This window comes from Piliocolobus tephrosceles, chromosome 4, assembly GCF_002776525.5.
Source record: "Piliocolobus tephrosceles isolate RC106 chromosome 4, ASM277652v3, whole genome shotgun sequence".
NCBI classification, from domain to species: domain Eukaryota; kingdom Metazoa; phylum Chordata; class Mammalia; order Primates; family Cercopithecidae; genus Piliocolobus; species Piliocolobus tephrosceles.
In genome coordinates, this window is record NC_045437.1 from 158,055,879 (window position 1) to 158,077,012 (window position 21,134).

General features: G+C 36.5%; 1 protein-coding gene across 1 annotated transcript in view; it reads left to right on the forward strand.

Moving 5' to 3' along the window:
* MEIKIN (meiotic kinetochore factor) overlaps window positions 1-21,134 on the forward strand; it is a 135,776-nt gene that overhangs the window by 20,532 nt on the left and 94,110 nt on the right. The window contains exons 6-8 of the mRNA XM_023196731.2: window positions 4,315-4,434; window positions 9,354-9,393; window positions 14,361-14,425. Of these exons, the coding sequence (XP_023052499.1) occupies window positions 4,315-4,434; window positions 9,354-9,393; window positions 14,361-14,425 (225 nt within the window). The remainder of the gene's footprint in view (window positions 1-4,314; window positions 4,435-9,353; window positions 9,394-14,360; window positions 14,426-21,134) is intronic.

Consider the following 21,134-nt stretch of genomic DNA (forward strand, 5'->3'; position numbering starts at 1 on the left):
TCACACCTGTAATTCCAGCAATTTAGGAGGCCGAGGTGGGCAGATCACATGAGATCAGGAGTTCAAGACCAGCCTGGCCAACATGGTGAAACCCCTTCTATACTAAAAATACAAAAATGAGCCGGGCGTGGTGGCAGGCGCCTGTAGTCCCAGCTACTCAGGAGGTTGAGGCAGGAGAATTGCTTTAATCAAGAGGTGGAGGTTGCAGTGGGCCGGGTTCATGCCACTGCACTCCAGCCTGGGTGACAGAGCAAGACTCTAAAAAAAAAACACACACACACACAGACATATTTGAATGATTAAATGAATTCAGTAAAATTGTAGATTATAAAATTAACATACGAAAATCAGTTGTGTTTCTATATACTAGCAATAAACTACCTGAAAAGGAAATAAAACAATCTCATTTACAATATCATCAAAAAGTATACAATATTTACAAATAAACTTAAGAAGTAGAAGATATATATGCTGAAAAACAATGATGAATAAAATTTAAAAAGAAACGGACACACATCCCATGTTTATGAGTTGGAAGACTTAATATTGTTAAAATATCCATACACCCAAAGCAGTCTACAAATTGGATGCGATCTCTATCAAAATCTCAATGGCATTTTTTAATAGAAATAACAAAGCAACCCTGAAGTGTATATGGAACTACAAAGAAGCTCAAATAGCCAAAATAATCTTGAGAAGAACAAAGTAGGAACATCATACTTCCTGATTTGAAAATACATTGTGATGCTATAGTAATTCAAACAGTATGGTACTGTCATAAGATAAATGAATCCATACATATACGGCCAACTTATCTTTGACAGGATAGAGTGCCAAGAATACACAATGAGGAAAGGATACTTTCTTCAACAAATGCTGTTGGGAAAACGGAATATCCACAAACAAAGTGATGAAATTGGACATTGACACCTATACACAAGAATTAATTCAAAATGGATTAAATACTTAAATATAAAACTCCTAGAAGAAAACATAGGGGAAAAGCTTCATAACATTAGTCTTAGCAGTGATTTCATGGATATGATACCAAAAGTGTAGGCAACAAGAACAGTAACAAGTAAGACGTCATCACTTCTGCACAGCAAAAGCTTCTGAACAGCAAAAGAAACAATCAACAGAATAAAGAGACAACATACCAAAATGGAAGAAAATATTTGTAAATCATATATCTGATAAAGGAGTAAATAACTAAAATGCATAAGGAACTCTTATAACTGAATAGCAAAACTAAACAAAAAAGACAACCTGATTTAAAAATTAGACAAATAACTTGAATAGATATTTCTCCAAAGCAGCAGCAGCAATAGCCAACAAGTATATGAAAAAATGCTCAACATCATTAATCATCAGGAACAGGCAAATCAAAACCACAGTATCACCTCACACTTGTTAAAAGGGCTATTACCAAAAAACAAAAACAAAAGATAACAAATGTTGGCAAGGGTGTGGATAATTTAGAACCCTTGTACACTGTTGGTGGGAATGTAAAATGGCACAGCAGCTATAGAAACAGTATGGAGCCGGGCGCGGTGGCTCAAGCCTGTAATCCCAGCACTTTGGGAGGCTGAGATGGGCGGATCACGAGGTCAGGAGGTCGAGACCATCCTGGCTAACACGGTGAAACCCCGTCTCTACTAAAAAATACAAAAAACTAGCCGGGCGAGGCGGCGGGCGCCTGTAGTCCCAGCTACTTGGGAGGCTGAGGCAGGAGAATGGCGTAAACCCGGGAGGCAGAGCTTGCAGTAAGCTGAGATCCGGCCACTGCACTCCAGCCCGGGCGACAGAGCGAGACTCCGTCTCAAAAAAAAAAAAAAAAGAAAAAAGAAACAGTATGGAGGTGTCTCTAAAAATTGAAAACAGAATGACCATGTGGTCCATCAGTCCCTGTGTGAATATCCAAAATAATTAAAATCAGGATCTCAAAGAGATATTCACACACCCTTATTCACTGCAGCATTATTCATAGTAACCGAGATGTGGAAGAAACCTTAATGTTTGTTGATAGATGAATGGATAAAGAAAATGTGATGTATAAATGCAATGGAATATTATTCAGCCTTAAGAAAGAAATCCTGCAATTTGTGACAGCACGGATGAACCTTGAGGACGTTATGTTAAATGAAATAAGCCAGTCACAGAAGGTCGAATACTTGATATTTCTACTTATATAAATTATCTAAAATAGCCAAACTCATAGAAGCAGAGAGTAGGATGATGTTTGACAGGATCTGGCAGGAAGGGAAAATTGGGAGTTGCTATCAATCCGTGTTAAGTTTCACTTACACATGTAGGAGTGAGCTCTAGAGAGCTGCTATAGAATGCTGTGCCTTTAGTTAACAACACTGCATTGTACACTTAAAAGTTGGAGTGTAGATCTCATGTTAACTGTTCTAACTATAAAAGGAATTTTAAAAAGTAAAATGTTTAAACTTTTACAATTTAAAAATCTTGAAACAAGGAAATTAAGTAGGAGGGAAAAGAATAAAAGAGAAATAGGAACAAGGAGAGGAAAATATTTTTTAAAATCTTCATTGAGATAAGAAAATATATATTTTATCCATTAAATAAGAATAGGATGCTATAAAAAAGAGACTGTTCTAAGAACAATGAAATGCAATAGCAGAATGGAAAACTCAGTAAAAGGATTAAAATATTAAGTTGAGATTTACCAGAAAAAAAATCGTAAGAAAAAAAGGAGGGAAAAAGAGGAGAAAATAAAGAAAAAAAGATTAAAATTTAGAGAAAAAAAATAAGAACAGTATATGAAATCCAGCGTCAAATAATAGGAGATCCAGGAAAAGATAATGGAAAAAAGGGAAGAAAATTATCAACAAATATTCAATAACATTTTTTGAGCTATAAATTGTGAGTTTCTGGGTTAAAATGACCATAGTGTGCCTAGTACAGTAGATGAAAAACACCAAGGCACAGCATTATGAAATTCTAAAACACCAGGGAGTGGAATAAATGGAATGGATTTATGCAATTTGGTAGTGTTTGAGATTAAATAGATTAAAAAATGTATAGAGACCAGGAGTGGTGGCACACGCCTGTAATCAGCACTTTGGGAGGCTGAGGCGGGCGAATCACTTGAGGTCAGGAGTTTCAGACAAGCCTGGCCAACATGGCGAAACTCTGTCTCTACAAAAATACAAAAATTAGCCGGGCATGGTGGTAGGTGCCTGTAATCCCAGCTACTCAGGTGTCTGAGGCAGGAGAATCACTTGAACCTAGGAGGCGGAGGTTGCAATGAGCCGAGATCACACCACTGCACTCTAGCCTGGGCGACAGAGCAAGACTCTGTCTCAAAAGAGTGTGTGTGTGTATGTGTGTGTGTATGTATAAAACTAAACAGATGAGGAAAGGGACTTGTATTGACTCCAGGAAAAACAAAAGGTGGTTTTGATATACCACCAGAGTAAACAGCATTTTTATAACATTTTATCATCATATGTCTATATGAATATTGCTCTAACTTAATATATGATATAACACTATAGAGACAATGGGAGGGGAAGGAAAGGTGGGGATGGGTGAATATACAGGGAATAGTCTAATTCTTCCATAGTGGGAAATCACTAGAAAGCTTAAAACTGATATTAAGTAATAGCAGTTTATGTACAGTTTGTCCCTTGGTATCCATGGAGGTTGGTTCTAAAACCTCCCTTGGATACCAAAATCTGTGGATGCTGAAGTCCCTGATATAAAATGGCATGGTATTTGGATGTAACCTATGCACATACTTCTATATAGTTTAAATAATCTTTAGATTACTTATAATACTTAATACAATGTAAATGCTATGTAAATAGTTGTTATACTGTATTGTTTAGAGAATAATGACAAGAAAAAAAAAGACTGTGTATGTTGAGTATGGATGCAATTTTTTCCTGAATATTTTCAGTCCATGGTTGGTTGAATCCACAAATGTGGAACTCATAGATACAAAGGGCTGACTGTATGTTATTTAGTGATGTGATTTTTAATGGTACATAGGTATAACATATATAAAACATAACAGGCAGCTCACATGTGTGCTACCTGTCTCTTAGATCAATAATCCTTATGGTGGAAAAGTCTAGAAAGGAAGGCAGGGTAAGAGAACCAGAATAGACCATAGATTATTTAGTATATTGATCTGTCAAAGCTTATTTTTTTTCTGTCTCATCCAAAACTTTCAATTATAGTACCATCATTTGGTATGGGCTGGGGACCTAAGGTGGGGTAGGAAGGAACCTATCATTTGTAGGCTGTTGTTCAAAGTCTTACGCTATTTCTTCTCTGCTGTTTTAGACTGGGAGTGTCCCAACTTGGAAGAACACATGCAGTGGAAGAATTCTACTCTTCTGGATACCAGTAAAGCAGTAGCGATAGAGAAGGCAACACAGTTTTCAAATGTCTCTGCAATTTTAAGTGAGTTGCACACACGAGGGAACATTTCTTATCTATGTTGGAAAAGCAAAGGATTTTTTCTCTTGAATGATTTCTAAGCTAAGTTTCTCAGTTGGATTGCCTTTGGCTACAGATAATATCTAATAATAGCAGAAGTATGTTTAGTTTACTTTTTAAATTTATTTATTTTGAGACAGAGTCTTACTGTTTTGCCCAGGCTGGAGTGCAGTGGCACAATTTAGGCTCACTGCAACCTCTGTCTCCCAGGTTCAAGCAATTCTCCTGCCTCAGCCTCCCTAGTAGCTAGGGTTACAGGTGCGTGCCACCACACCCAGTATATTTTTGTATTTTTGTAGAGATAGGGTTTTACCATGTTGGCCAGGCTGGTCTTGAACTCCTGACCTCAGGTGATCTGCCTGCCTTGGCTTCCCAAAGTGCTGGGATTACAGGTGTGAGCCACTGCTCCCGGGCACAACAAGTAATTTAAACAATTTTTTGTAGAGATGGAATCTCACTATGTTGCCCAGGCTGGTCTCAAACTCCTGGCCTCAAGCAATTCTTCTACCTTGGCCTTCCAAAGTGCTGAGATAATAGGCATGTGCCATTGCACTCAGCCTTTTATAACTTTTTATTTTGAACTATTTTTAGACTTTTCATTTAGTCTTTCCTTTTTTCTGTTTCATGATCCATCCTGGATCCCATGTCACATTTAATTGTTACTTCTCCCTAGTCTCCTGCAGTTTGTAATAGTTCCTCAGTCTTTCAGATTACTGATGAGTTATTTTGTAGAATGTCCCTTGGTTGGGATTTGTCTTGATGTTTCTTCATGATAGGAATGAAGTTATGGCTGGGTGCAGTGGCTGACACCTGTAATCCCAGCACTTTGGGAGACTGAGGTGGGAGGACTGCTTGAGGCCAGGAGTTCAAGACCAGCCTGGGCAACATAGTGAGACCTCTATCTCTACAAAACATAAAAAATGAACCAGATGTGGTGGTGCACGCCTGTAGTCCCAGCTACTCAGGAGGCTGAGGTGGGAGAATGAGAGGATCGCTTGAGCACAGGAGGTCAAGGCTATAGTGAACCATGTTTGTACCACTGAACTTCTGCCTGGGTGACAGAATATGGATCTTCTGAAAAAAACAAAAAAAACAAAAAACAAAGGAATGAAGTTATGCAGTTTTTGGTAAGAGTACCACAGAAATTATGTTGTGCCTTTGCAGTGTATCATATCATATCAAAGGGTTCGTGCTGTCCTCTCATTTTTATTTGAAGAATATTATTTCTTATTACTGGTGATGTTAAATTTCATCATTTGGTTAAGGTGGTATCTGCTGAATTTCTCCAATTAAAAATTGCTGTTTTCTCTTTGTAATTTTTGAATATCTACAAAAAGATAGTTTGAGACTGTAAACTCTCTTTCTTCTGAAATGGTATTTCACTAATTTTAGCAGCCATCAGAGGAGCCAGTTGACTTCAACCTTTATTACTGTGGTGTTTGTCCAATGGTGATTTTTTATTCTATTCTTTACTGCTACTTTTATTAATTGGAATTCTACTGTAAAAGAAGAACTTTCTCTTTTCTGCTATTTGTTTATTTATTTGATTACTAATTCAGTGTAGACTCATGGATATTTATTCTATGGTTTGAAATCCAATACTTTCATCATACGTTCATTCATTCATTTATTTATTTATTTATTTCTAGTATATATAGAGTAGTTTCAGAAGTGTTAACCCAGGCCCCTGTAAGAAACACATTTAAGTAAATAAATTACAGCATTTGCATACAGTTCTTTTTGTCTTTAGCATTACAGCATCCAGTCAAAATACTAATTTTCCAAAGTTATGTAAGTTCATTTTCTCCCCACCTCCCTTAGCATATGAGAAGTTATTCACTTGTAATACGTATAGCTATACTCATTTGTTATTGATTCACTTTTGCATTCACCTGTCCTGTTTGGTTTTGTGTATGTATTTGGGAATATGAAATATTATTATGGTTTTAGAGTCATAGCTATATAAAAAGATATTCTCAGAAAATTATCACTTTCACCTTCTTCCAGCTACCATTCTTCTCTTCTTTCTACCCCTTTCTCACTTACCCACTGTGGGTAACTGGTCTTTTTAGTTTTTGACTTATCCTTTCTGTGTTTCTTTTGTACAAATGAGGAGATATCAATGTATTTCTTTATATCCTCTTCTTTGTTACATGAAGGGTACTGTGCTATATAGCTACTCTTCTTTCACTTTGATTTTTCCACCTAACAGTATGTACTAGAAATCACTCCACATCAGTTTACATAGAGATCTTCCTCTTATTTTTTACAGCTGCATAGTACTCCACTCTATGGAGGTACTTTTGTTTATTCAAAAATACCTATATATTGGGTATTTAGGTTTTTCCCCAATATTTTGCCATTATAAACAATACACAATGAATAAACTTATGATATATATTTTTTCATGTTATTGGCATTGTGTCTTCAAGGTAGATTTTCAGAGGTAGGATAGCTGGGTCAGAAGGTTATCATTTTATTGGATATTGCCAAATTTTCCTCCAGAAGGATTATAACAGTTTGCATTCCAAACAGCAGTGTGTTAAAGTGCTGGTCTCCCCATATCCTTACCAACAGAATGTGCTGTCAATTTTTTTTTAATTTTGCTATTCTCAAAGGTGACAAATAGTATCTCTGTGCTATTTTAACTTACATTTCCATAATTATATGTGAGCTTAAACATCTTTCATATGTTTAAGGGCCATTTTTATTTGAAGAATATTGGCCTTTTGTCTGTGGTATATATTATGAATATTTTGTCCCCGTTTTTTGGTTGTCTTTTTGTTCATGATATTTTTTGTCATGCAAAATTTTTTTTATTTATATTGGGTTTATGTTTCTCCCATACCAGCCCAGAGCTATGTAGCAACTCACTAATATCATCAAGATCATAGGGTCTTATGTCAACATACAGCCAAGTGTGTTGGTTTGTTATCCCATAGTTGCAAGGTGGTTGCTAAACTCTAGGTGTCACAGCCATGTTCCTGGTAGAAAGAATGAGAGAGGGCTGAGTAGCGCCACATGTATCCTTTTATTGAAAGAAGAAAAGCTTTCCTAGAAATTCCCAGCTGACTTCTACTTTGTTCTATTGGCCGGAACTGGGTCATGCATTTATCTACCACCAGGGAGGCTGAGAAACCAAGTATTTTGCTTTCCTATCCTCTATTGTGGTAGAAGGCAAGGAAAATGAAGAAGGGGAGTAGGAATGGATGGATATTGGCAGCCCATCTATTAGAGCCTGCCACTAAGAAAGGGTCATATTAGTCAAAGAACATTGAGTTAGGGGTCCTTTATTGGAAAGTTGATAGCTGTCTAGATGGCAGTATTTCTAGTGTTTGAAGGCCTTGTCTTCTGTTTTATGTTTAGTTTGACAACTCCTTTGCTGAAATAAAGTTCTCAAAGAAGCAGCCTGTCTCTTTAGCAAATGTTTTGGTTAGGATTCTTGTCCATTGCCAATGTCAAAAAACTAACAGTATTAGGTTAAAAAAGGAATTTGTTACCACATGTACCTGAAAAATTCAGCAATAAATCAGGTACATAGGCAATTTGATCCAGGGTTTCAAATGATATCGGTAGGATCCAATTCCTCTCTATCCCTTGGCTCAGGATCCCTCTATGTCAGTTATGCTCTCAGACAAGTCCCTTCTTGGAGCAACTTTTGCTGGGTCTGGGCTTACATACTCACAGCCTCAAATACATTGAAAAAAGTGCTTCTCTTTCCCAACAATTTGAACTGAAGTCCTGGACCTTACACATGGGCTTCATTAGTTTATATGCCTTTCCCTGATCCAGTCACTTTGTCCAGGGAGATGCAGGGCTCTCACAGTATTGAGTTATAGGCTATGCCTGGACCATCAGGGAAAAAAAAAGAGGCGACTCTTACCAGCAAAAACAGAATAGATGCTAGATGATGAGGGTCCCCTGTATATGTTTTGAGAACTTCCCTTTGAGGAAATGCTTAAAGGCATCATTCACTTTGTCTCCTCTTTAATTTGTGAGATTTAAAAATCCGAATCTAACATAAGCAAAGTACCAAAGCCACTAAAGGTTTTAATTTCTTTAGATAACTATACCCATGGTTCTTTATATTCCTGTTAACATCTTAATGTACCTGAGGCAGCAAATGTTGGCTGGCAGAAATTCTCTTGACTAATCAATCTACTAGTATGCATTTCTATATATTTGGTATTGGACTAGTATTTGACTATTAGTTTTCTATTTTTTTATTTTTTTTGAGACAGAGTATCACTCTGTTGCCCAGGCTGGAGTGCAGTGGCGCAGTCTCGGCTCACTGCAGCCTCCACTTCCTGGGTTCAAGCAATTCTGGAGCCTCAGCCTCCCAAATAGCTGGGATTACAGGCGTGTGCCACCACGGCCAGCTAATTTTTGTATTTTTAGTAGAGACGGGGTTTCACCTTGTTGCCCAGGCTGGTCTTGAATGCCTGACCTCAGGTGATCCACCTGCCTTGGCTCCCCAAAGTGTTGGGATTACAGGCGTGAGCCACTGTACCCAGCCTAGTTTTGTAATCCGACCAGTTGTTTTTTCTTATATGTAAAATGGGGATAATAAATTGATATATTTACCTGACAGGATTGTTGTAAGAATCAAGTAAGATAATACATGTAAAAAGACTTCAAAAATTATAAAGAACTATTCAAATACAAGGGAGAGATTCCTGTATCTCATAACATTTTGCAACATTTTTTTACTTTGATATTTTGAAAATATTTTTACCTAATTTAAGTGGCAGACAAAAAAAAATATTTAAAAAGTTATAAAAATAAACTGCACTTGGGGGAAAATACTCATTTTTACCTAATTTTAGCCTCTGGTTTGTCTTCGAATTATATTTCTAATAGATTGTTTTTATTTTCTTTCCTAGGTACCTCTTCAGAAGACTATCAGAAATGCCACAGAGAAACGTAAGAATTAAAATTTTAAAATTGTTGAGCTTCTGAAACCCTGTGTTATAATAGTTACATAGCAAATACGATTGTTAGTCCACAAACTCAGGTGTTCATTTATTATTTGTTGAGGACTCACTATGTGTCAGGACTGTTGTAATTGCTAGAGATATAGTAGTGAACAAAATTGATTACAAACAAAATCTCTGCCCTCAGCAATGATAACAAAAAGGAAAAGTTTGAGAAAAATTCAAGAGAGATAGTCAATAGTTTTTAATGACAGATTGGAAGAAGTCAAAATCCAAGTTGGCCCTCATCCCTCTGACTTAGGAAATTGGATGAAAACTTATTCACTAGGTGAGGGAACACAAATGAAAAAGCAGGAGTGGCTTGGGGTAACACTGAGGTACCGACAGCACTTTGAAGTGGAGGTGTCCAACAATGAGTTGGATGGCCCAGCCCAGAGAGCAAGGGAAAAGTCCTGGACTGAAGGCACAGTTGTCTCCTTGGGAAATGCATGTAGCGTGAGAAGAGAGTAGCGTTAGTATGATAGCCTCTTTATAAATATTTCTGTATCTAAATAGTGAGAATTTTCTGAAGAAAATAAAATCTCTTACTGTTGTTTTTGGGTGAATTGTCCTTCAGTACATGACAGTGAGAATTGTAAATATAAATGACTAAGGTCACCAGAGATGATGATGGAGTCACTTAAAAAAATTCCTTGCACAATTTATAATATAATATATTCTTAAGGAGGATAGAATGGTATTTGGATAATAATGATACCAGATTTGAGCACCTATTGTCTACTAGACATCTGGTATTCTCTTTATTTAAGTAGCACATTCACAAAGTAAAACCCCTACAACTTTGAAAAAATAGTAGCTAATGGAGAAAGGGGGTTTTATTTATGTTGCTATAACTTCTTTGTAGATCCACTTTAATAGACTGTTGTCTATGTATTGAAATGGAGCAAATGTAATAAAACACTTGATTATGTGTATCTGAGACTATTTCCTGTCTCACCTAAATACTGACCTCTCTTTGAAAAATAAAACCTACCACTTATATGTGCAAAGAAAATATAGCTTCATTTATTTTTTAAAATAACTCATCTAAACTTCTCTTAAACCCTTATCACCCTTCTCTACTATTTAGCTGGGAAATAATGAGTTAAACTTACTTATTGTCATCCATTTACTTCTGGTTAGAAGTCCTTTTTGGGTGAATGCTGAATCTTAGATGTTCTCCCCATTCCATAGTCCTAAGAATGGCATATTGGTAGGCGATCATATCCCTTTATCTGCCTGGGCAGTCTCAGTATATGCCTGTTTTTCTGACATAATTCTTTAAATAGAGTACCTTGTACTCTCAGAAATGTTCCAGTTTGGACAAATAGTCACCCTAAATGTAAGTGTGTAGGAATAGGGGCAGACCTTACGGAGCCTTGTAGCAGTGCTGGGGAAAGGGTAAGGTTAGGATCTGAGGGTATCTGGAATCCCATAACTGTCTCTGGATTTTTACTGATTCTTGCTTCAAGGCTTTTAGACTGGTTCTATACCAGGTCTGGACTTCACTGAAAAAATCATTGGCTCATAAACTTAAGGCCTTATTTAGGACCTGAGGTCCTCCATTACTGATTTTACCTCACCTTGGTTTTTGTTGCTCTCCCAAACCCTTTGAGTCTCATTGAAGTCCTGTATCCAGACTTTGACTAGGTAGCTTTCTACAACCTTTGTAGTAGAGTCACTTCACCACAGCACTCCTATGCCAGGTGTTTTGGCTGTGAATTTGGCCACTTTCTTGATTGCTCTTGGTGTACAGAACCTTGAGAACTTGTTCTCAATACCCAGGAATTAAGAGAATCTCAGGAGAGCTAACTGATGCCCCTTCTCTGCCTAAACATCCCCAACTCTTCTTGTTATGTTGTTTCCACCCTGTGTGGACATCTCCTAGAGTTCTAAACAGGGAGTTAGTACATACCCCCTCTCCTTTTGGCTTTCTCTTCACCTCTTCTAATGTCATCCTCCCATTTATTACCCCTGTCTCCATATTTGGGCCTTGAGGAGAAAAGTCAGCTCCCATTGCCTGCTTGTTTCCTAAGTCTTTGCCCCACTTCTCCTTGGAATAATGCTGTAGACTGGAAGGTGTGGAGGAGAGATCTATCTTTGTTAACTTCCTTAGCTTTTTCTGTATCATATGGTTGTCTTAGTCTGTTTTCTGTTGCTTATTACAAAATACCTGAAACTGGGTAATTTATAAAGAAAAAGAATTTCTTTCCTTTCATTTCCTTCCCCTTCCCCTTCCCCCACCACCTTCCTTTTTCTTTTTATTTTCTTTTTCTTCTCTTTCTCTTTCTTTCTCTCTCTCTCCGCCTCCCTCCCTCCCTCTCTCTCTCTTTCCTTCCATCTGTCTGTCCATCCTTCTTCTTCCCTTCCTTCTTTCCTTTCTTTCTTCTTTCTTTCTTTTTTTTTTAGAAACAGAGTCTTACTCTGTTGCCCAGGCTGGAGTGCAGTGGCACCATCATAGCTCACTGTAACCTTAAACTCCTGGGTTCAAGTGATCTTCCAGCCTCAGTCAGCCTTCTGAGTAAATAGGACTACAAGCATGTGCCACCATGCCTGGCTATGAATTTATTTCTTACGGTTATGGAGGCTAAGAACTCTAAGGTCAAGGGGCTGCAGTTAGTGAGGGCCTTCTTGCTGGTGGGGACTCTCTGCAGAGTCCCGAAGTGGCACAGGGCATCACATAGCAAAGGGACTCAACGACTGAACATAGTAGCTCAGGTGTCTCTTTTTCCTCTTGTAAAGCCAATCATACCATTCCCATGATAACATATTAATCCATTACTTCATTAACCCATGAATGGCTTAATCCATTTATGAAGGCAGAGCACTCATGATCCAGTCACCTCTTAAAGTCCCTGTCTCTCAATACTGCCACATTGGGGATTAAATTTCAACACGAATTTTGGAGGAGACAAACATTCAAACCATAGCAATGGCTAATAGTAGAATTCTGTAGTTGTGTTTTAACTTACATATGTTAATAGGAACTTGAGGAATGTAGCAAAATGTTAAATGTGGTTTTCATGTTGTCTTAGAGTTTGGACAATTGCCTTACTGATGAAAACAAATCATTGACAAGTACCCCCATTCCTTATTCTGTGTAGAATTATCTATGTGGAGTTTGTAAAAGGTGAGGTCAAAACCCATTTCTACCAGCATTAGCTTATTACTCATCTCCAAACTAAGGAAAGGCTAAGAAAAAAATGAAAAGTTCAAGAATACATATTTCTTTGATAAGAGCTATTATTGGTGTCATATGGAGCGAGGAGACTTCTCCCTCACCTCAATACAAGAAAGGAAGCTCCAAGAGAACCATTTGGAAGGTTCAACATATGTCCCTGGGAGTTAGTTTCTGACTCATACATGAAAAGTCTAAAGGCAAGAGGGTCTGTTAGGTGCTTTGGAATGGCAGAATAAAGAGGAAGCTAGATATACTTTGAGAGTTTGACATGACAAAGATTTGTGCATAATGCCAATAGGCCAAATATGGATTCCATAGAACGGGGCTAATTATGGATCATCTTGAAAGAGATTATGCCCAATATGACTTCCTGCAAAGGATGAAGTAACCTCACTCGAAAGCAGTTGGAGGTTCTATCATCAAAGGCAAAAGCTGAGGAGATGATAAAAAGCAGCAAGTGAGAGAGCTCCAGTGATAGGTAGAGCTCCAGTGACAGGTAAACCTCCAAAGAACCCTTCAGAATACTTCAGGTTTGAAAGAGTCCACATTTGATTACCTGTCATATCCCAGAGATACCAATGGCACATAACTGTTCGGTCAAGATTGAAAAAGACCTTTCCTGTACATTTCTAAAACTCCTTTCCTATAATTCACTGCCAGGGGAAACCAAAGTGTAGTTTCCAAATAGACAAGGGAAAAGAACAAGAAACAGAGACAAAACCGATAGTGGTTGCTCTTCCCACAGCATATTCTGAGTCTAAATCATGCCCAAGCTGAGAAAAGGAAAAAATTTAAATTGCATAAGAAGAGTTTGGATTTGTAGTATTACACTGAATTTTGTGTTACCTAAAAATAGCTACTTATTACAAGAGAATGCCAGAAAGGCATTAGTAAAAAGAAATCTACCTGGAAGTTCATTCAGGGCAAGAAAGTACTATTTTGACAGGATACGTTTAAAGGGAAATATGAAAGAATAAAATTGTTTCTGTTTACTGAGTTCAACTATTCAATTAATCAGTATAGAAATTTAGAAAATCCCCTTCTCACATTTGGTTTTCAGCTGCATTTTCTTGCTAGGGACTCAGAAATCCCATTTTTGTGGTCAAAGCTTTGATCCTTTGGTATTTATTCCTTTTGTGATAGCTAGTCCTTTCCTACACATTTAGATAGAATTGGGGGTGGTCTAGTTTGTAGAAGTACAAAAAAACCCCAGGATATTAGTTTCAAAAAAATCTTTTACTGCAGTCTAGCCTGGGTAACAGAGCAAGACCCTCTTTCAATAATGATGATAATAATAATAATAATATCATCATCATCATGATCATCATCAATCTGTCATGTGTCTTAAATTTCTTTCCATAAGAATGTTAGGAAACAGGATTGCTATCCCTTTTGCATAAATGAGATAATAAAGACTCAAGACAGGCTAAGTAGCTTTCCAAAGGCCACTCAAGTGTGAGTAGTGGAACTGGGGTTTAAAGCAGGGTCTGTCTTATTCTAAACACTATGCCCTGTCCTCTACACATATTGCTTCACACTCATATATGTATAAATATGTTGCCTTTTTTATTAACCTATTTGCTCATATAAATACTGTAACATTTTTTCTCAGCAACTGTATATTTTCCCACAGGATAATCACAAATAAATATCTTTATTTTAAATATTATTTGAGGATTTTTGAAAGTTACTGAAAGATTTTGAAAATACCACTAACTAGTTTGTTCTTGTTATAGAGGGATGACAGTAGCAAATCAAAATGTGTCTCCAAAAGCAAAGTGTGCTTCAAATTCAGAATCAGGTATGAAACTAATTATTTTCTGTAGTAATTGCAATACTTCTGTTAAAATACATGATTCTGTATTTATTTTTGCTACCTGCAACATGTATTATTAACAAAGTTAGTAACCCAGTGAACTGAATACTTTTTAGCTTGGTTGTATTTAAGAAATGAAGATATGTGGGATCAGAAAGTGGGTCTTAACTATCTCCACAGCATCAATCATTTATTCATTTAATAAACATTTAATGAATATGAACTCCATACTAGACATTGTTATGTATACTAGTGGAAGTGATACACTTTTCCTCCCCTTGTAGATTTCAGTTGTAGGAGAGAACAATAAGTAAACATATATTGTAGTTATGCATCATGATTGAAAAATAAAGGGATCAGTAAAGAGTCTTGCATTATTAACCCTTATGTAGTTTACAATTAGGATAAATTTAGCAAGACATTTACATCCTTATTAACCTCTGCTGTATCTCAGATTTTTCTGTGTTTCCTGAATCAAGTTTTATAGCATCCATTTGAGAGAAAACTTGAAGAATTGCTGATTTTGCTGTTGATGGTTGTAAATGTTTGTATGAATATATATTTGCATAATCTTCATTTTAAGAAGTTATCTTAATGAGCATTTACTAAATGCCACACATTAAGTTAGGAACTGTATGTATAAAACAATTAATATACTTTCTGTTCTAAGCAAAATTAGTCTAGTGATGAAAACCAATCTTGTAAAAGCACAAAATCCTTGGAAGGAGCAATACCTTCTACCCCGGAGGGTTAGCATTGGAAGAAGGATTTGTTTTACATATCAAAGAATAAGGGAATGTGTGAATAACAGATGAGCACTAATTAAAAAGCAAGTGGTAAGTGTACCAAAAACAACCATGATTTTACCTAGGTTTTGCCCAATAAAAAGTGTCGCTTTAGCTGTGGAAAATATTTACAAAGCTTGGTGGTAGGGCAGAATAGGGATTCTTGAATTCTGTATGTTTTTGTATCCTTACTTTTATATGGTAACTTAAAATTTAAAATTAAATAAGCCACTTCTGACTCTAGAGATTTCTTTACACATTTCTTTTTAAAATTATTTTATTAACATTCATGGATACGTAGATGGTATATATGTTTATGGCTTACATGAGATATTTTAATACAGGTATGCAATGCATAATAATCATATCAGGGTAAGTAGGGTATGCATGCCCTCAAGCATTTATCCTTTGTGTTACAAATAATACAGTTATACTCTTAGTTATTTTTAAATGTATAATTAAATTATTTTTGACTACAGTCATCCTGTTGTGCTAGCAAATACTAGGTCTTATTCATTCTTTCTAACTATATTTTTGTACCCGTTAACCATCCCCACCTTCCCTACAAACCACTCCCCCTCCCCAACTATCCTTCCCAGCCTCTGGTAACCATCCTTCTATTCTCTGTCTCCATGAGTTCAATTGTTTTGATTTTAGATCCCACAAATATGTGAGAACAAGCGATGTTTGTCCTTCTGTGCCGGTTTATTTCACTTATCATAATGACCTTCAGTTTCAGTCATGTTATTGTAAATGACAAGATCTCATTCTTTTTTATGGCTGAATAGTACTCCATTGTGTTTATGTACCACATTTTCTTTATCCATTCATCTGTTGATGGACACTTAGGTTGTTTCCAAATCTTGGCTGTTGTGAATAGTGCTGAAACAAATGTGGGAGTGCAGATACCTCTCTGATATACTGATTTCCTTTCGTTTGCATATATACTCAGCAGTAGGATCGCTGGATCATATGATATCTCTGTTTTTATGTTTTTGAAGAACCTCCCAACAGTTATCCATAGTGGTTATATTAATTTACATTCCCACCAACAGTATACAAGGGTTCCCTTTTCTCCACATCCTCACCATCATCTGTTATTGCCTGACTTTTGGATAAAAGCCATTTTAACTGGGGTAAGATGATATGACATTGTAGTTTTGATTTGCATTTCTCTGATGATCAATGATGTTGAGCACCTTTTCATATACCTGTTTGCCACTTGTATGTCTTCTTTTAAGAAATGTCTGTTTAGGTCTTTTGCTCATTTTTAATTGAATTATTAGATTTTTGTTTTTCCTGTAGAGTTGTGTGAGCTCCTTATATATTCTGGTTATTAATCCCTAATTAGGTAAAGTAGTTTGCAAGTATTTTCCCCCATTCTATGGGTTGTCTCTTCACTTTATTGATGGTTTCCTTTGCTGTGCAGAAGCATTTTAATTTGATATAATCTCATTTGTCATTTTGCTTTGGTTGCCTGTGTTTGCGGGGTATTACTCAAGATATCATTGCCCAGCCCAATGTCCTAGAGACTTTCCCCAATGTTTTTTTTTGTAGTAGTTTCATAGTTTGAGGTCTTAAACTTTTTAATCCATTTTAATTTGATTTTTCATATGGCAACAGACAAGGGTCTAGTTTCATTCTTTTCCATGTAGCTATCCAGTTTTCCAAGCACCATATTAAAGAAACTGGCCCTTCCCCAAAGAATGTCCTTGGCACCTTTGTAAAAAAAATGAGTTCAGTGTAGATGTACAGATTTATCTATGGGTTCCCTTTTCTGATTCCTTGGTCTATGTGTCTGTTTTTTATGTCAGTACCATGCTGTTTGGGTTACTGTAGTGCCATAGTATAATTTAAAGTCAAGTAATGTGATTTCTCAGTTTTGTTATTTTTGCTCAGGATAGCTTTGACTATTCTAGGTCTTTTGTGTTCCATATAAATTTTAGTACTTTGTTTTATTTGTGGGAAGAATTTCGTTGGTATTTTGATAGGGATTGCATTAAACCTAAAGATTACTTTGGGTTGTGTGGCCATATTAACAATATTGATTCTTTCAGTCCATGAACATGGAATATCTTTCCAATTTTTTGCTGTCTTCTTCAATTTCTTGTGTCAGTGTTTCATAGTTTTCATTGTAGAGATCTTTCAGATTTTTGATTAAGCCCTAGATATTTTAGTTTATTTGTTGCTCTTGTAAATGGTATTACTTTCTTGATTTCTTTTTCGGATTGTTCACAGTTGGCATATTAAAATGCCACTGATTTTTGTATGTTGATTTCGTATCAGTAACTTTCCTAATTTATATATCAGATCTACTAGTTTTTTGATGGAATCTTTAGTTTTTCTTTTAATTATAAGATCATGTCATCTGCAAACAAAGATAATTTGACTTCTTCCTTTACAATTTGGATGCCCTTTATTTCTTTCTCTTGTCTGACTGCTCTAGCTAAGACTTCCAATACTATGTTGAATAATAATGGTGAAAGTGAGCATCGTGTCTTATTCCAGATTTACAAAGAAAGGCTTTCAGTTTTTCCCCATTTAGTATGATACTAGCTGTAGGTCTGTCATATATTGGCTTTTATTATATTGAGGTATGTTCCTTCTGTACCTAGTGTTTTGAGAATTTTTATCTTGAAGGGATGTTGAATTTTATCACATGATTTTCTAGCATAATTTGAATGAGCATATGGTTTTTTCCTTTATTCTGTTGATATGATATATCATATTGATTGATTTGCATATGTTGAATCATCCTTGCATCCTTGGGGTAAATCCCACTTGGTCTTGAAGAATGATCTGTTTAATAAGTTGTTGAATTCAGTTTGAATTTATTTTGTTGAGGAATTTTACATCAATATTCATCAGAGACATTGGCCTATAGTTTTCTTTTTTTGATATGTCTTTGTTTGGTGTTCATATCAGGGTAATACTGATTGCATTGAATGAGTTTGGCAGTACTCCCTCATCCTCTATATTTTGGAACAGTTTGAGTAGGATTAGTATTAGGTCTTCTTTAAATATTTGGTAGAGTTCAACAGTGAAGCCACTAGGTCCTGGACTTTTCTTTACCAGGAGACTTTTTATTATAGCTTCAATCTTGTTACTTTTATTGTCCTGTTCAGGTTTTGGATTTATTTTATTTATTTATTTATTTTGAGACAGAGTCTCACTCTGTTGCCCAGGCTGGAGTGCAGTGGCTCAATCTCGGCTCACTGCAACCTCTGACTCCCGGATTCAAGTGATTCTCTTGCCTCAGCCTCCTGAGAAGCTGAGATTACAGTCGCATGCCACCACATCCGGCTAATTTTTGTATTTTTAGTAGAGACAAGGTTTCACCATGTTGGTCAAGCTGGTCTCAAACTCCTGACTTCGTGATCCGCCCACCTCATCCTCCCAAAGTGCTAGGATTACAGGCGTAAGCCACCTGCCCAGCCCAAGATTTTGGATTGCTTCATGGTTCAGTCACACTAGATTGCTTATGTCTACTGGAGGTAGTTGCTCATAGTAGATACTAATGATCCTTTGAATGTCTGCGGTATCAGTTGTAACGTCTCCCTTTTAATCTCTGACTTTGTTTAATTGGGTTTTCTCTCTTGTTTCTTAGTCTGGCTACAGGTTTGTCAGTTTTTTTTACAAGAAACCAATTTTTTGTTTCATTGCTTTTTTGTATTGTTTTCAAATTCATTTGTTCCTGCTCTGACCTTTTTTATTTCTTCTACTAATTTTGGGTTTGGTTTGCTCTTTTTTAGTTCTTTAAGATGCATTGTTAGGTTGTTTATTTGATGTTTTTATTATTTTTGATGTAAGCATTTATAACTGTAAATTTCCCTGTTAGTACTGCTTTCACTGTATCCCATAGGTTTTGGTACGTTGTATTTCCATTATGATTTGTTTCAAGAATATTTTCAGTTTCCGTCTTAATTCTTCATTGACTCACTAGTCATTCAGGAGCATATTGTTTAATTTTCATGTGTTTGTTAGTTTCTAAAATTCCTCATTATTTTTTATCTTTTATTTTAGATTCAGGTATACACGTATCTCATTTGTTACATAGCTAAATTGTGCATCACGGTGGTTTGGTGAGCAGATTATTTCATCATCTATGTAATAAGCATAGTACCTGATAGGTATTTTTTCAATAGTCACCCTCCTCTCACCCTCAAGTAGGCCCCAGTGTCTGTTGTTCCTTCTTTCTGTCCATATATACCCAATGTTTAGGTCCCACTTATAAGTGAGACTGTGCAGTATTTGGTTTTCTGTTCCTGTATTAGTTTGCTTAGGATAATGGCCTCCAGATATATCTGTGTTGCTGCTGAGGATATATTCTTTTGTATGGCTGCGTAGCATTCCATGGTGTATACGTACCACATTTTTTTCTCCAGTCTACCATTGATGAACATTTAGGTTGATTCCATGTCGTTGCTATTGTGAATAGTGCTATGATAAATATATGCTTGTATGTGTCTTTATGGTAGAATAAATTATATTCCTTTGGGTAAATACCTAATAATGGAATTTCTGGGTCAAATGGTAGTTCTGTTTTTAGCTGTTTGAGGAATTACCCACACTGCTTTCCACAATGTTTGAAATAATTTACACTCCCACTAACAGTATATAAGCATTCTGTTTTCTCTGCAACTTTGTCAGTATCTGTTGGTTTTTTTTTTTTTTTACTTTTTAGTAATAGTCATTCTGATTTTTGCACATTGATTTTGTATCCTGAGACTTTGCTGAAGTTGCTTATCAGTTTAGGGAGATTTTGGGCTGAGACGATGGGGTTTTCCAAATATACAATCATGTCATCTGCAAACAGGGACAATTTGACTTCTTCTTTTCCTAACTGAATACCCTTTATTTCTTTCTCTTGCCTGATTGCCCTAGCCAGAACTTCCAATACTATGTTGAATAGGAGTGGTGAGAGAGGGCATCCTGGTCTTGTGCCAGTTTTCAAAGGGAATGCTTCCAGTTTTTGCCCATTCAGTATGATATTGGCTGTGGATTTGTCATAAATAGCTCTTATTATTTTGAGATACATTCCACCAATACCGAATTTATTGAGCGTTTTTAGCATGAAGGGCTGTTGAATTTTGTCAAAGGCCTTTTCTGCATCTATTGAGATAATCATGTGGTTTTTGTCTTTGGTTCTGTTTATATGTTGGATTATGTCTATTGATTTGCATATGTTGAACCAACCTTGCATCCCAGGGATGAAGCCCACTTGATCATGGTGGATAAGCTTTTTGATGGGCTGCTGGATTCGGTTTGCCAGTATTTTATTGAGGATTTTCACATGAATGTTCATCAGGGATATTGGTCTAAAATTCTCTTTTTTTGTTGTGTCTCTGCCAGGCTTTGGTATCAGGATGATGTTGGCCTCATAAAATGAGTTAGGGAGGATTCCCTCTTTTTCTATTGATGGGAATAGTTTCAGAAGGAATGGTACCAGCTCCTCCTTGTACCTCTGGTAGAATTCAGCTGTGAATCTGTCTGGTCCTGGACTTTTCTTTGGTTGGTAGGCTATTAATTATTGCCTCAATTTCAGAGCCTGCTATTGGTCTATTCAGGGATTCAATTTCTTCCTGGTTTAGTCTTGGGACCAGTAACAGACAAACAGAGAGCCAAATCATGAATGAACTCCCATTCACAATAGCTTCAAACAGAATAAAACACCTAGGAGTCCAACTTACAAGGGATGTAAAGGACCTCTTCAAGGAGAACTACAAACCACTGCTCAGTGAAATCAAAGAGGACACAAACAAATGGAAGAACATACCATCCTCATGGATAGGAAGAATCAATATTGTGAAAATGGCCATACTGCCCAAGGTGATTTATAGATTCAATGCCATCCCCATTAAGCTACCAATGACTTTCTTCACAGAATTGGAAAAAACTGCTTTAAAGTT